At 44.5% G+C, this 15,314-nt stretch overlaps 1 protein-coding gene across 2 annotated transcripts in view; it reads right to left on the bottom strand.

Annotated features, from left to right (window-relative positions):
• pde8a (phosphodiesterase 8A) overlaps positions 1 to 15,314 on the bottom strand; it is a 204,699-nt gene that overhangs the window by 80,000 nt on the left and 109,385 nt on the right. For both annotated transcript variants that reach the window (XM_085968311.1, XM_085968312.1), the window contains exons 4-5: positions 12,964 to 13,023; positions 9,013 to 9,070 (exon numbers count right to left, since the gene is read on the bottom strand). In XM_085968311.1, the coding sequence (XP_085824437.1) occupies positions 9,013 to 9,070; positions 12,964 to 13,023 (118 nt within the window). The remainder of the gene's footprint in view (positions 1 to 9,012; positions 9,071 to 12,963; positions 13,024 to 15,314) is intronic.

The raw sequence follows: 15,314 nt of genomic DNA, 5'->3' as shown, positions 1-15,314 counted from the left end.
CATGAACCCTTTACCGCATGCCTGGATGAATCTGGTCAATCCGATGGCCAAACTATCCACAGTTCTCCAAATGGAGTCTGACCAACAATTTACACAGGAAAGTAACCTCTTCTGATTTGTACTCTATCCATCAACTACTGCAATCTTGTTCGTAATTCCAGTGCAGCCAGATTCTGTGCTGACGGCTTCATGGATTTATCGATATTAACCCCTAGATCTCTCTCCTACCAACATGCATTACAATTCTTCCAGTTAGCACATACTCCCCTCTTATGGCTCATTGCTCCCGAACCAGTTATTTTATACTTATCTAAAAACACACCTACTACCTACTAGGCCGCACAAAAAGCCATTTCATTTTTAAGAGCGAATACACGGGGTCTCCCCATCGATGCTGCTCAGGACTGTTTTGACGCTAATTTGTATTTTCTTACCTCCCTACCCTGCAACATTCCGAAAGGGAAAACTGAATAATAACAATCCTTTGTAATGCTAATTGTAAACAGCCGACACAGGCACGATGGGCCGAATGACCTCCTTCCGTGCTGTATCATTCTATAATTAATTTGTCTAATATAAATTGAACATGAAAGGAAGGCAAGCTGCTTTCATGTTCTGGATAAGAATATCTAAACCAGAATTAAAAGATACTTTTATTAAAAAGAAAGTCTAGTTCCATGAAGCAAGCCAGCATCAGCCATTGAGATGTTCAAAATCATAGAAACATAGAAGATAGGAGCAGGAGTAAGCCATTCGGCCCCTCGAGCCTGCTCCGCCATTCGATGAGATCACGGCTGATCATCCAAACTCAGTACCCCGTACCTGCCTTCTCCCCATATCCCTTGATACCTTTAGCTCTAAGAAATATATCTAACTCCTTCTTGAATATATTTAAAGACTTGGCCTCAACCGCCTTCTGTGGTAGAGAATTCCACAGGTTCAACACTCTCTGGGTGAAGAAATTCTTCCTCATCTCTGTCCTAAATGGCTTACCCCTTATCCTTAGACTATGACCCCTGGTTCTGGACTCTCCGACCATCGGGAACATTCTACCTGCATCTAGTTTGTCCAGACCTGTCAGAATTTTATAAGTTTCGATGAGATCCCCTCTCATTCTTCTAAACTCCAGCGAGTATAAGCCCAATCGACCCAATCTCTCCTCATACGTCATTCCTGCCATCCCAGGGATCAGCCTTGTGAATCTTTGCTGAACTCCTTCCATGGCAAGAACATCCTTCCTCAGATAAGGCGACCAAAACTGCACACAGTACTCAAGGTGTGGTCTCACCAAGGCCCTGTACAACTGCAGCAGGACATCCTTGCTCCTGTACTCAAACCCTTTCGCTATGAAGGCCAACATACCATTTGCCTTCTTCACCGCCTGCTGCACCTGCATGCTTACCTTCAGCGACTGGTGCACAAGGACACCCAGGTCTCGTTGCACTTCCCCTTCTCCCAATCTATTGCCATTCAGATAATAGTCTGCCTTTCTGTTTTTGACACCAAAGTGGATAACCTCGCATTTATCCACGTTATATTGCATCTGCCACACTACTGCCCAATCACCCAACCTGTCCAAATCATCCTGGAGTTTCTCGGTATCCTCCTCGCAGCACACACGCCCACCCAGCTTTGTGTCGTCTGCAAACTTGGAGATATTACATCTAGTTCCCTTATCTAGATCATTAATGTATATTGTGAATGGCTGGGGTCCAAGGACCGATCCCTGCGGTACCCCACTAGTCACTGCCTGCCACTCGGAAAAAGACCCGTTAATTCCTACTCTCTGCTTTCTGTCCGCCAACCAGTTCTCTATCCAAGTCAATACCTTGCCCCCAATCCCATGTGCCTTAACTTTACACGCTAATCTCATCTGACTATCACCAGGGAGACTCTTGGAACTTCACTTCTCTTTCATCTCTCCCATTTGGCAGGGACTTTGGTAATATTTACTCTGACGACAGAAACAAATTGATACAGGAACCTCAGTTCTTCACTACAATAGAAACATCTTTTGGCACAACACTGAGGCTGGGAGTGGAGCAAACTGGATGTGGAGAAGGCAGCTGGAAATGAGGTACAACAAACGTGACAGACACATCAGCACAGCGAGAGATTGAACAGGGAGCCAAAAGTACAAAGGAAATACAAGTTGTACAGAACAAAACAAGAACATGCAACACATACTAAACATATACACAGCAATCACGTTTATATATATTGCATCAATGATCCAACTGAAAGGCTTGGAAATTAAGTTTTGACACATGAGCATAGATCCCACCTGTCTATTGCACTCAAAGGTTTTTTAAAAATAATCTATTACCTGAATTAACAAATCCCCATCACTGCAGCTATTGCACCTCACAGAGCACAGAGCTCCTTGGAGAGTGAATTTCAAGAGGAATTTCCATTGTCCGCCGCCTTCTTCTTAGGCAGTCCCTCAGAACTGAGGATGACTGCTTCCACACTAAAAATGAGTTTTCAGATGACTGATGAGTCTAATGCGGGACCTACAGTCTCTGTCACAGGTGGTTGAAGGGGCGGGTGGGTGGGGTGCTTGGGTTGAGGTGCGCTCCTTCCGCTGTTTGCGCTTGGCTTCCGCTTGCTCCCGGCAAAGAGACTCGAAGTGCTTCTCCTCCACTTTGTGCAGTCTTAGGCCAGGGATTCCCAGGTGTCGGTGGGGATGTTGCACTTTCAAGGAGGCTTTGAGGGTGTCCTTGAAGCGTTTCCTCTGCCCACCTGGTGCTCTCTTGCCGTGTCGGAGCTCCGAGTAGAGCGCTTGTTTTGGGAGTCTCGTATCGGGCATGCGGATGATGTGGCCCGTCCATCGGAGCTGATTGAGCGTGGTCAAAGCTTCGATGCTGGAGATGTTGGCCTGAGCGAGAACACTGATGTTGGTGCGCCTATCCTGCCAATGGATTTGCAGGACCTTGTGGAGGTAGCGTTGGTGGTACCTCTCCAGTGTTTTGAGATGCCTGCTGTACATGGTCCATGTCTCTGAAGCATACAGGAGGGCAGGTATCACTACTGCTGCTCTAGACCATGAGCTTGGTGCTGGGTTTGAGGTCCTGGTCTTCAAACAATCTCTTCCTCAGGCAACCAAAGGCTGCACTGGCACACTGAAGGCGGTGTTGGACTTCATCATCGACGTCTGCCCTTGTTGACAGTAGGCTCCCGAGGTATGGAAAGTGGGCCACGTTGTCCAAGGCCTCGTCATGGATTTTGATAATCGGGGGGCAGTACTGTGTGGCGGGGGCAGGTTGGTAGTGTTGGATCCGTGATTCTTAGAGCATGATGCTTTCCAATAACTACACGGAGGCTGTAACTTAACAATCAACAGGTGTTTACTGGAGTAGGGTAGTCTCAAGACTGGCAGTACAGAGGCATGCTCAAGGCTTATATACAGGGGTGGTCACTGCCGGTACTACAGTATACAGGAGCTGTAAAAGTAGTTCTCTCTTAAAGGTACATACACTACAATTCCTCCCCTTTTAGATTAGCAGTACCCATAATATCGAAATAACAATTAACACTTTAACATGCACATTAAACAGAAATCGTCCATTTGTAGATTCAGTCTTTGGGGCGGCTTCCTGATCCTTTCTGGATAGCGCCTTTCCTGAGGTTCTTGTTCTTGGTGCGGAGGCGATTCTGGCCCCCTTTCGTCGATTAGTTCATCTGTTTCCACTGCTACTGTTTCTGAGGTAGATGCTACCGGTGTGTCGGGTTCATCCCCAGGTACGCGAGACATGGGGTTGACTCGTTCCTGTGACGCTAAGATCTGATCGACGTGGCATCTCACAATGTTCTTCCCAACATCAACTGTGTACATTAATGGCCCCTGCCGTGTGCATATCGTTCCGGGTTGCCATTTCTCTGTTCGGTAGTCACGGGCCAAGACTGGTTGTCCTACATTGAAGCTCCTTGTCGGCTTCTCATTGATGTGCTGGAATTGTTTATCCTCAACATTTCTTCGCACATTTGGTCTGAGCAAATCCAGACGAGATCTCAACCTTCGGTTAAAGAACATCATGGCCGGGGTCTGGTTGGTAACTGCATGTGTCGCATTTCTGTAGGCTAACAGGAAATTGTCCACCTTATGCTGCAGTGGAATTTCATCATCGCACATGGCCTTTATCCCCTTTTTAAAGGTTTGTACGAACCTCTCAGCCAATCCATTTGTGGCTGGATGATACGGGGCGGATGTGTAATGCCTTACCCCATTCCTTCTCATAAATTTCCGAAACTCTTCGGACACAAACTGTGGTCCATTATCAGAGCAAATCTGCTCTGGCAAGCCGTTCCTGGCAAATATGGTCCGTAGGACTGCAATCGTTTTCTCTGTAGTGGTTGAGGACATTTTTATCACCTCAGGCCATTTCGAGTGAGCATCCACTGCTATTAAGAACATTGAGTCCATGAATGGACCAGCAAAATCAATATGCGCCCGTTGCCACTCCCATGGGTGTAGAGGGGCATGTGGTGGTGCATTTTGGACCTTCTGGCATCCTGGGCAGCTCTTGGTTAGGTCCTCGATTTGTTGATCGATCCCCGGCCACCACACATAAGCCCTAGCAAGGCTTTTCATTATCACCCCTCCCAGATGAGTTTCGTGAAGCTCATTTAGCACTCTCTCCCTTAACTTGGGTGGAATTACCACTCGGGATCCACACATCACTGTCCCCTGGCATACTGACAGCTGTTCTCTTCTGGATGAGAATGCTGGCAACAGTGAGTCGCCATGTGTTGGCCATCCCCTCACCGTCAAATCATATACGTGAGACAGTGTCGGATCATTGCGGGTCTCCTTCTCTATATCCGCGTTAGTTACTGGCAAGCGTTCAATTATCGACGAATAAAATATCTCGATAGGGTCCACTGCTGGTGCTTCCTCCACAGTAGGCAGTGGCAGGCGTGATAGCCCATCAGCGTTTCCATGCTGTTTCGTGCCTTTATATTCTATTTCATATTGGTTCGCCCCTAGAAAAAGGGACCATCTTTGTAACCGTTGTGCAGTCATCACCGGAACGCCCTTCTTTGGATTAAAGATGGAGACAAGTGGTTGGTGGTCAGTCAGCAAGGTGAACATCTGCCCATGCAGATAGTGGTTGAATTTTTTTACTCCCCATACTAGGCTGAGGGCCTCCCTGTCAATCTGGGCGTAGTTGCACTCGGCTGAGGTTAGTGACCGAGACGCAAAGGCTACTGGCCTCTCCAACCCGTCTGGGAATTTGTGCGACAGCACCGCTCCAATACCATAGGGTGATGCATCACATGCCAAACGAATTGGTAGTGCTGGGTTGAAATGGGCCAACACCTCTTTTGATGTGATCAATTCTTTGCACTTCTGGAAAGCTCGTTTACGTTCGTCACTCCAGTTCCATAGTACCCCCGTTTGCAGTAGGGTGTTCAGTGGGTGTAATACTGTAGACAAATTTGGTAAGAACTTATGGTAGTAGTTCACCAGCCCGAGGAACGACCTCAGTTGTGACACATTTTCCGGTGCTGGAGCCTTGACTAACCCCTCTTCATCAATAACGTGGCCACAATACGAGATCTGCTTCTGGAAAAACTCGCACTTGTGGCGATTAGCTTGTAGCCCATATTCCTTTAATCTAGTGAGCACCTTCTCCAGGTTGGCGAGGTGATCACTGTCATTTTCGCCCGTGACCAGGATGTCGTCCAAATAACACTGGGTCCCTGGAATCCCTTGCAGGACTTGATCCATCGCCCTTTGCCAAATAGCCGGAGCCGATGCTACCCCGAACACCAGCCGGTTGTATTGGTAGAGACCTTTATGAGTGTTGATCGTGAGGTATTGTTTCGAGGCTTCTTCTACCTCCATTTGCAAGTACGCCTGGGCTAGATCAATTTTGGTGAAGCGTTTACCTCCAGATAGCGAGGCGAAAATATCCTCAATCCGTGGAAGCGGATATTTTACCGTGTGAAGGACTGGGTTCACTGTCACCTTAAAATCCCCACAGATGCGGACCTTCTTTGGTTCCCCAGGCATATTACTCAACGACCTCTTCATTACAGGAACGATGGGTGTAGCCCACTCGCTCCAGTCTACTTTGGACAGTACTCCTGAACGTTCCAACCCTTCCAGCTCTGCTTCGACGGCTGGTCGGATCGCATAAGGCACTGGTCTGGCCTTAAGAAACTTTGGGCTTGCATTTTCCTCTATTTTAATCGTCGCTGTTATGCCTTTTAGTGTTCCGAGTCCCTCCTGGAACACTTCTTTTGCGTCAGTTAGCATTTTTGACAGTCGTCCAGGTGTGACGTCGTCGTCCTTTTTGGCCTCAACTTTCAGTGCCTGTATGGAATGCCAATCTAATTGTATCTTCCGGATCCATTCACGTCCTAGTAGTGGTGGTCCTCCATCTGGCAATACATATAGGTCCATTTTAGGTATTTCCTGGCCTTTGTATATCACGTTCACCCTTATTTTTCCTTTGGGGTAGACTTTTTGCCCCGTGTACGTCTTCAAGACAATCTCTGTAGCTTTCAAGGGTATATGTGAAAATAGCCGCTTGTAGTCCCTTTGGTTTATGACTGTTAGGGCTGATCCTGTGTCCAATTCCATTTTCACTTGGACTCCGTCTATCTTGAGTGTGACCCAGATAGTCTGGTGATCCTCCATTTTGGTTACCTTATGTAGTTTCAGACAACCCAGCTCCTTGCTTCCGGAGTCTGTATCACTTTTCTGTTCATCTGAACTACTGTCCATCCTCTTATGTACCTTTTTGTACTTCTCCTGTGGAGATTTCTTGCTGTTGGTTTTCTTCCCTGACCTGCAGACTCTTGCTATGTGTCCTGCTTTTCCACACTGTCTGCACACTTGGTCCTTGAACCAACAATCCTTCTGGTCGTGTGTTGTTCTGCCGCAGCGATAACACTTCCCTGCTCCATATGACATTTCATTGGTGCCATATTCTTGCGGTCTCCGTTGTATCTCTGCAGCGCCCCTTGCGGCTGCTTCGTGTGATACTGCCATGCTGAAAGTCTTGTCCAGCGTAAGATCCTTTTCTGATAGAAGCCATTTCTGGGTTCCTTCACTTTGAAGCCCACACCCAAACTTGTCCCTTAACGTATCTGCTAGTCCCACTCCCAACTGGCAGTGTTTCGATAGCTTGCGCAGTTCCGTTAAGTACTCAGCATTACTTTCGTCTTTATGCTGGTTCCGTTTGTGGAACTTAAATCTTTCTGCTATCAGCAGTGGTGTGGGGTTTAAGTGGTCCTGTAGGATTTCTACTATGCTTCCGAAATTCTTATCCACGGGCTTCTCTGGGGTTATTAGGTTTCGCAGTAAGCCATAAGTTTTTGCACCCATGGAACTTAACAAAACCAGTGCTTTCCTAGCATCTGGCACTTCATTTGCCCTGCAGTACACCTCAATGCGTTCCACATATGTCGCCCAATCTTCGACTTCATTGTCGAACGCAGAGATACTGCCACTCTTCGGCATCTCTGGGTGTGATTTAACTGTCAAAAATGGCGTCTCCCGCGCTCTCCCTTCTTCTCCGCTGGCACAAAATGGAGTCTCCCGCGCTTTCCCTTCTTCTCCGCGGCTGAATGGTGTCTTCCGCGCTCTCCCTTCTTCTCCCCGCGGACGCGGTTCAGCCCTTGAGCCCTGGCTGTGCTCTGTGCGTTCTCCTGTGCGCCTTTCCCGTTTCCGCCACTCGCTCCTGAACCCGGCTGCTGCTTTACCCTCTCTCTGTTTTTGTTTTTCCTCGACGCCGCTCGGTTTTCAACCCCCGGCTGCGCCCTGTGCGCTTCACCCTCTCTCTTACCCCGTCGATGCTGCTCGGCTTTTTCTCCGCCGTCGGTCAGCTCCAGCCGCCACTGTCCGGGAAGTGTCTACGCTGTACCTGTTGCCAGTCTGTTGCTGGATCGTCGTGGCTGGGGAACCAAGCCCGGCTCTCAACAGCCTCCCCTGCGATGTTCACTCTCTGCCGGACGACTGGGCGGTTGCTCGTGGTCGACGCTCGTGCTTCTGGCCTCGACTTTCTTCCACCGCCCTCCCGGAGCGAATCCTTGAAGGGAAATGCAGAGTTGCAGGTAGATTCGAATCGACCTCGTCGCCACTGTTGGATCCGTGATTCTTAGAGCATGATGTTTTCCAATAACTACACGGAGGCTGTAACTTAACAATCAACAGGTGTTTACTGGAGTAGGGTAGTCTCAAGACTGGCAGTACAGAGGCATGCTCAAGGCTTATATACAGGGGTGGTCACTGCCGGTACTACAGTATACAGGAGCTGTAAAAGTAGTTCTCTCTTAAAGGTACATACACTACAGGTAGAGGACCTTTGTCTTACGGATGTTTAGTGCCAGGCCCATGCTCTCGTACGCTTCGGTGAAGGTGTTGACGATGGTTTGGAGTTCGACCTCAGAGTGTGCGCAGACGCAAGTGTCGTCTGCATACTGTAATACTATAATACACTATAGGCAACATTAAACCCTTTGTATTCCATTTGGGATTTCAGCTATTGAAAATTGTAATCTACAGATCAGAAGCACGAGTCCTGTTTAAAGCAATCACAATCCCCACAGCTGGGGTTACTAAACCCATCCCACTGTAACAGAGTAACTTCATTTTATCACAATAGCAAAATACTGCGGATGCTGGAAATCTGAAATAACAACAGAAAATGCTGGAAAAACTCAGCAGGCCAGGCAGCATCCGTGGAGAGAGAAACAGAGTTAACGTTTCAGGTCTGGGACCCTTCATCAGAACTGGAAAAAGCTGGAGATGTAACAGATATTAAGCAGGTGCAGAGACAGGAGGGGATTAAGGAACATACCATGCTTTTGTAAGAGGCAGGAAAGATAAAATGTTGCAAATGGGAATGGCAAAATCATACAGCATGAAAAATGGGGGCAGGGGTTATAGTTTGAAATTGTTGAACTCAATATTGAGGCCAGAAGGCTTTAAAGTGCCTTCATTTTATGTTCACAATCAGCAGCCCAAGGCTGAAGTGCAGAAACAAAGAATCAGCAACCTACCCGTGTGAAGCCTGCAGCAATCAGTGGCATAACAGAGCTCTCCTCCTGATCCCCTTGTCTAAGATGCAACACAATGCAATTGTGGGGTTAATAATGGTTTTGAAAATGTCAATATATAATCATCTGTTTTAAATATAAAGAGCCGTGTGGATTGGAAGGTTCAGAGTTATAAAAATCTGTTAAAAGACAAATGGACTTCTCATAACACATTAGGCCTCGGCTTACATAGTTACATTCAACACTTCAACTTACATTTACGTAGATCCTTTCACGTCTTCAGGACATCCCAAAGCATTTCAGCATCAATGAATTACTTCAAGATTTAGCTGTTGTTGTTGTATAGGCAAATGATGCAGCCAATTTGCACACAAGCAGCATTGAGATAAATGAGCAGTTAATATTTTTAGGTAGATGGGATTAGTTGAGGGAGGAATGTTGACCTAGATAGTGGGAGAGAACGGCTCTTCTACGAACAATACCATTTAATGTTTCAGCTGAAAGACGGCAGCTCTGACAGTTCAGCACAGCACTGCAGTGCCAAACTGGATTATGGGCTCAAGTCTCTGGAGTGGGGCTTGAACCCACAACCTTCTGACTCAGAGGCGAGAGTGCTGCCCAACTAACTAAGCTGGAATGTAACAGGAATTGACCGGTCTTTCATTTAACTTGGCCAGCTTCTCAGTTTGACTCAGATTTGCCATTTAATGACATCCCCACCCCCCAAAAGAGCGGCAGAAACAGTCATATTGGCACACCTACAGAACTAAATTATAGTTTTTCTCCCTTTTCATGTCTCCTGTTCCCAAGTCAAGAGAATAGGCAGAATACCCACCAGTCCCCTGACATAGTTGGGGTGATGTTCAAATGAAGTCCTGGGTAACTTTGTCAAGCCCTTGGTGCAGAGGGGATTTACCAGAATGGTACCAGGGATGAAAGACGTCACTTACATGGAGAGACTAGAGAAACTGGGGTTGTTCTCCTTAGAGCAGAGAAGGTTAACATAAGACATAAGAAATAGGACCAGGAGTAGGCCAAACGGCCCCTCAAGCCTGCTCCGTCATTGAACAAGATCATGGCTGAACTTTTACATCAACGCCACTTTCCTGCCTGAGCCCCATATCCCTTGATTCCCTTAGTGCCCAAAAATCTATCGATCTCAGCCTTGAATATACTCATCGACTGAGCCTCCACAGCCCTCTGGGGCAGAGAATTCCAAAGATTCACAACCCACTGAGTGAAAAAATTTCCCCTCATCTCAGTCCTAAATGGCCGACCCCTTATCCTGAGACTGTGACCCCGAGTTCTAGACACTCCAGCCAGGGGGAAACATCCTCCCTGCATCTACCCTGTCAAGCCCTCTCAGAATCTTATACGTTTCAACAAGATCACCTTTCATTCTTCTAAACGCGAGAGAATATAGGCCCATTCTACTCACTCTCTCCTCATAGGACAGCCCTGTCATCCCAGGAATTAATCTAGTGAACCTTTATTGCACCCCTCCAAAACAAGCATATCCTTCCTTGGGTAAGGTGACCAAAATTGTACATAGTACTCCAGGTGTGGTCTCACCAAAGCCCTATATAATTGCAGCAAGATTTCCTTACTCTTATACTGCAACCCCTTTGTAATAAAGACTAACATACTATTTGCCCTCATAATTGCTTGCTGTACCTGCAAGTTAATTTTGTGATTTGTGTACAAGGACACCCAAATCCCAACATTTATTAGTCTCCCACCTTTAAAAAAAATATTATGCTTTTCCATTCTTCCTACCAAAGTGGATAATTTTATACTTCCACGCATTATACTCCATCTGCTACCTTCTTGACTAATCAGTTAACCGGTCTGTATCCTCCTCACAGCTCACTTTCCCACCTAGCTTTGTATAGTCAACAAACTTGGATACATTACATTCAGTCCCCTCATTTAAGTCATTGATACAGATTGTAAATAGCTCAGGCCCCAGCACTGATCCTTGCAGCACCCCACTAATTACACCCTGCCATCCCGAAAATGACCTTTTTATTCCTACTCTGTTTTCTGTCCTTTATCCAATCCTCAACCCATGCTAATTTATTACCCCCAATTTTGTGTAACAACCTCTTATGTGGCGCCTTATCAAATACCTTCTGAAAATCCAGTTATACTATGTCCCCTTATCTACCCTGCTAGTTATACCCTCAAAAAACGAATAGATTTGTCAAACACGATTTCCCTTTCATAAAACCGTGTTGACTCTGCCTAATCATATTGTGATTTTCCAAGTGCCCTGTTACCACGTCCTTCTTAATAGATTCTAGCATTTTCCCGACTACTGATGTCAGGCTAACTGGCCTATAGTTCCCCGTTTTCTCTCTCTGACCTTTCTTGAACAGCGGGATTACATTTGTTACCTTCCAATCCATGAGGACAGCTCTAGAATCTAGGGACTTCTGGAAGATCAAAACCAATGCATCCACTATCTTTGCAGCCACCTCTTTTAAAACCCTAGGATGTAGGCCATCAGGTCCTGGGGATGTCAGCTTTTAATCCCATTAATTTCTCCACTTTTTCTTTAGACCCTTGGTTTCCCACTATTTCTGGTATTTTTTTGTGTCTTGTACTGTGAAGATAGACACAAAATATTTGTTTAACGTCACTGCCATTTCTTTATTCCCATTATAATTTCTCCTGTCTCAGCCTCCTAAGAGACCCACGGTTACTCCCACTAATCTCTTCGTTTTTAAATACATGTAAAAGCTCTTGCAATCTGTTTTTCTATTTCTTGCTAGTTTACTCTTGTATTCTATTTTCTCCCTCTTTACCAATTTCTTGGTCATCCTTTGCTGATTTTTAAAACCCTCCTCAGGTTTAGTACACTTTTTTGGCCACACTGTAAGCCTCTTCTTTTAATCTAATACTATTAACTTCTTTAGTTAGCCATGGTTGTACCACTTTTCCAGTGGAGTTTTTATGCCTCAAGGGAATATATATTCATTGAGAATTATGAATTATTTCTTTAAATATTTGCCATTGCTTATCTACCGTCATTTCCCAATCTACCTCAGCCAACTAGTCCCACATACTTTTGTGATTGGCTTTGTTTTAATTCAAGACCCTAATTTTGGACTTAACCACATCACTCTCAAACAGAATATGAAAATCTATCATATTATGATCACTCTTCACCAGAGGATCCTTTATTAGAAGATTACTAATTAACCCTGTCTCATTACACAATACTAGATCTAAAATAGCCTGTTCTCTAGTTGGTTCCTTGACATATCGTTCTAGAAAACTGTCTCGAATGCATTCCATGAACTCATCCTTCAACCTACTTTTGCCAATTTGGTTTGCGCAGTCTACATGAAGATTAAAGACCCCAGGATTATTGCGTTACCCTTGTTACATACTCCTCTAATTTCCTGATTTATACTCTGTCCAACACTATGATTACTGTTAAGGGGACTGTAACCTACTAAGATGAGATTTGATAGTGATGTTCAAAATCATGAAGGGTTTTGATAGAGTGAATAAGGAGAAACTGTTTCCAGTGGCAGAAGAGTCGGTAACCCGAGGACACGGATTGAAGGTAATTGATAAAAGAACCAGAGGTGACATCAGAAAACGGACTTTTTTTTTTTACGCAGCAAGTTATGAAGATCTGGAATGCATGACTTGAAAGGGTGGTGGAAGCAGATTCAATAATAACTTTCAAAAGGAACTGGATAAATACTTGAAGGGGAATGGGGAAAGAGCAGGGGACGGGAACTAATTGGACAGCTCTTTCAAAGAGCCGGCAGAGGTACAATGGGCGGAAAGGCCTCCTTCTGTGCTGTATCATTCTATGATTCTATGATATCATGGGGCATTAAAGCACGACATCATATCCTAGGCTTACCAAGTCTGAGCCAGTTACTTTAATGAAAAATGCTTTTCTTTCATTTCCTATTCAAAAAGTCAGGTACTTACAGTCGTTTTGCAACAGCAACAAGGACAGCATTTTCTGACGACTTTGTTGCTCTGATGGATCTACAAGTAATGGCCACAGTTACTTTACCATCACATACAATGCAGACAATGTACAGATAAATATCAACAATCACAGTTACACTGGGCCATGGAACAGGACATCCAGTGATCAATGGAGCAACAGCTTGATCACTCGAGTCTAGGAAAACCTACACAAGCTACAGAGCCTGAAAATTTGCTTTATCGAGCACCCCAACCTCTCCTTATGTCACCCCCCCACCCCCACACATACACAAGCAAGAGACCATCTACATCAATTAAAAAGCTTATGGGACAATGATCTGTAACGTCACGCACCAGGTGTAGTGTGGATGTTCTGCTGTATTCCAGAGGGTAAAGTGCCAGTTTTAGCCATTTCTGGAACATCAGTTCATCCTAACAACAGAGCAAGAGGTGCTAAAAACCAATAGGTTCTGTTAAATTACACCTTGTGTGTTCAAACAGCCATTAGATGAACAAATACTGTACATAGGCAAATTGAGATTTCAAAATAAAAGTACTTTCAAGCTGTAAAGTTCCAGTGTCAGGATGATGTGTTTAGCGTCAGAGAGAAGTAGAGTACAGAATGATTCAGAGTGAAGTAAAGAGTACAGAATGATTCAGAGTGAAGTAAAGAGTACAGAATGATTCAGAGTGAAGTAAAGAGTACAGAATGATTCAGAGTGAAGTAAAGGGTACAGAATGATTCAGAGTGAAGTAAAGAGTACAGAATGATTCAGAGTGAAGTAAAGAGTACAGAATGATTCAGAGTGAAGTAAAGGGTACAGAATGATTCAGAGTGAAGTAAAGAGTACAGAATGATTCAGAGTGAAGTAAAGAGTACAGAATGATTCAGAGTGAAGTAAAGAGTCCAGAATGATTCAGAGTGAAGTAAAGAGTGCAGAATGATTCAGAGTGAAGTAAAGAGTACAGAATGATTCAGAGTGAAGTAGAGTACAGAATGATTCAGAGTGAAGTAAAGAGTCCAGAATGATTCAGAGTGAAGTAAAGAGTGCAGAATGATTCAGAGTGAAGTAAAGAGTGCAGAATGATTCAGAGTGAAGTAAAGAGTGCAGAATGATTCAGAGTGAAGTAAAGGGTACAGAATGATTCAGAGTGAAGTAAAGGGTACAGAATGATTCAGAGTGAAGTAAAGAGTACAGAATGATTCAGAGTGAAGTAAAGAGTACAGAATGATTCAGAGTGACGTAAAGAGTACAGAATGATTCAGAGTGAAGTAAAGAGTGCAGAATGATTCAGAGTGAAGTAAAGGGTACAGAATGATTCAGAGTGAAGTAAAGAGTACAGAATGATTCAGAGTGAAGTAAAGAGTACAGAATGATTCAGAGTGAAGTAAAGAGTGCAGAATGATTCAGAGTGAAGTAAAGAGTGCAGAATGATTCAGAGTGAAGTAAAGAGTGCAGAATGATTCAGAGTGAAGTAAAGAGTACAGAATGATTCAGAGTGAAGTAGAGTACAGAATGATTCAGAGTGAAGTAAAGAGTCCAGAATGATTCAGAGTGAAGTAAAGAGTGCAGAATGATTCAGAGTGAAGTAAAGAGTCCAGAATGATTCAGAGTGAAGTAAAGAGTGCAGAATGATTCAGAGTGAAGTAAAGGGTACAGAATGATTCAGAGTGAAGTAAAGAGTACAGAATGATTCAGAGTGAAGTAAAGGGTACAGAATGATTCAGAGTGAAGTAAAGAGTACAGAATGATTCAGAGTGAAGTAAAGAGTGCAGAATGATTCAGAGTGAAGTAAAGAGTACAGAATGATTCAGAGTGAAGTAAAGAGTGCAGAATGATTCAGAGTGAAGTAAAGAGTGCAGAATGATTCAGAGTGAAGTAAAGAGTACAGAATGATTCAGAGTGAAGTAAAGAGTGCAGAATGATTCAGAGTGAAGTAAAGGGTACAGAATGATTCAGAGTGAAGTAAAGAGTACAGAATGATTCAGAGTGAAGTAAAGAGTGCAGAATGATTCAGAGTGAAGTAAAGGGTACAGAATGATTCAGAGTGAAGTAAAGAGTACAGAATGATTCAGAGTGAAGTAAAGAGTACAGAATGATTCAGAGTGAAGTAAAGAGTGCAGAATGATTCACAGTGAAGTAAAGGGTACAGAATGATTCAGAGTGAAGTAAAGAGTACAGAATGATTCAGAGTGAAGTAAAGAGTACAGAATGATTCAGAGTGAAGTAAAGAGTCCAGAATGATTCAGAGTGAAGTAAAGAGTGCAGAATGATTCAGAGTGAAGTAAAGAGTACAGAATGATTCAGAGTGAAGTAAAGAGTACAGAATGATTCAGAGTGAAGTAA

Source organism: Somniosus microcephalus, chromosome 27 (assembly GCF_052327205.1).
Source record: "Somniosus microcephalus isolate GS21.2 chromosome 27, FLI_Smic_1.0, whole genome shotgun sequence".
NCBI classification, from domain to species: Eukaryota; Metazoa; Chordata; class Chondrichthyes; order Squaliformes; family Somniosidae; genus Somniosus; species Somniosus microcephalus.
This window is presented reverse-complemented; position numbering and strand designations above follow the sequence as displayed.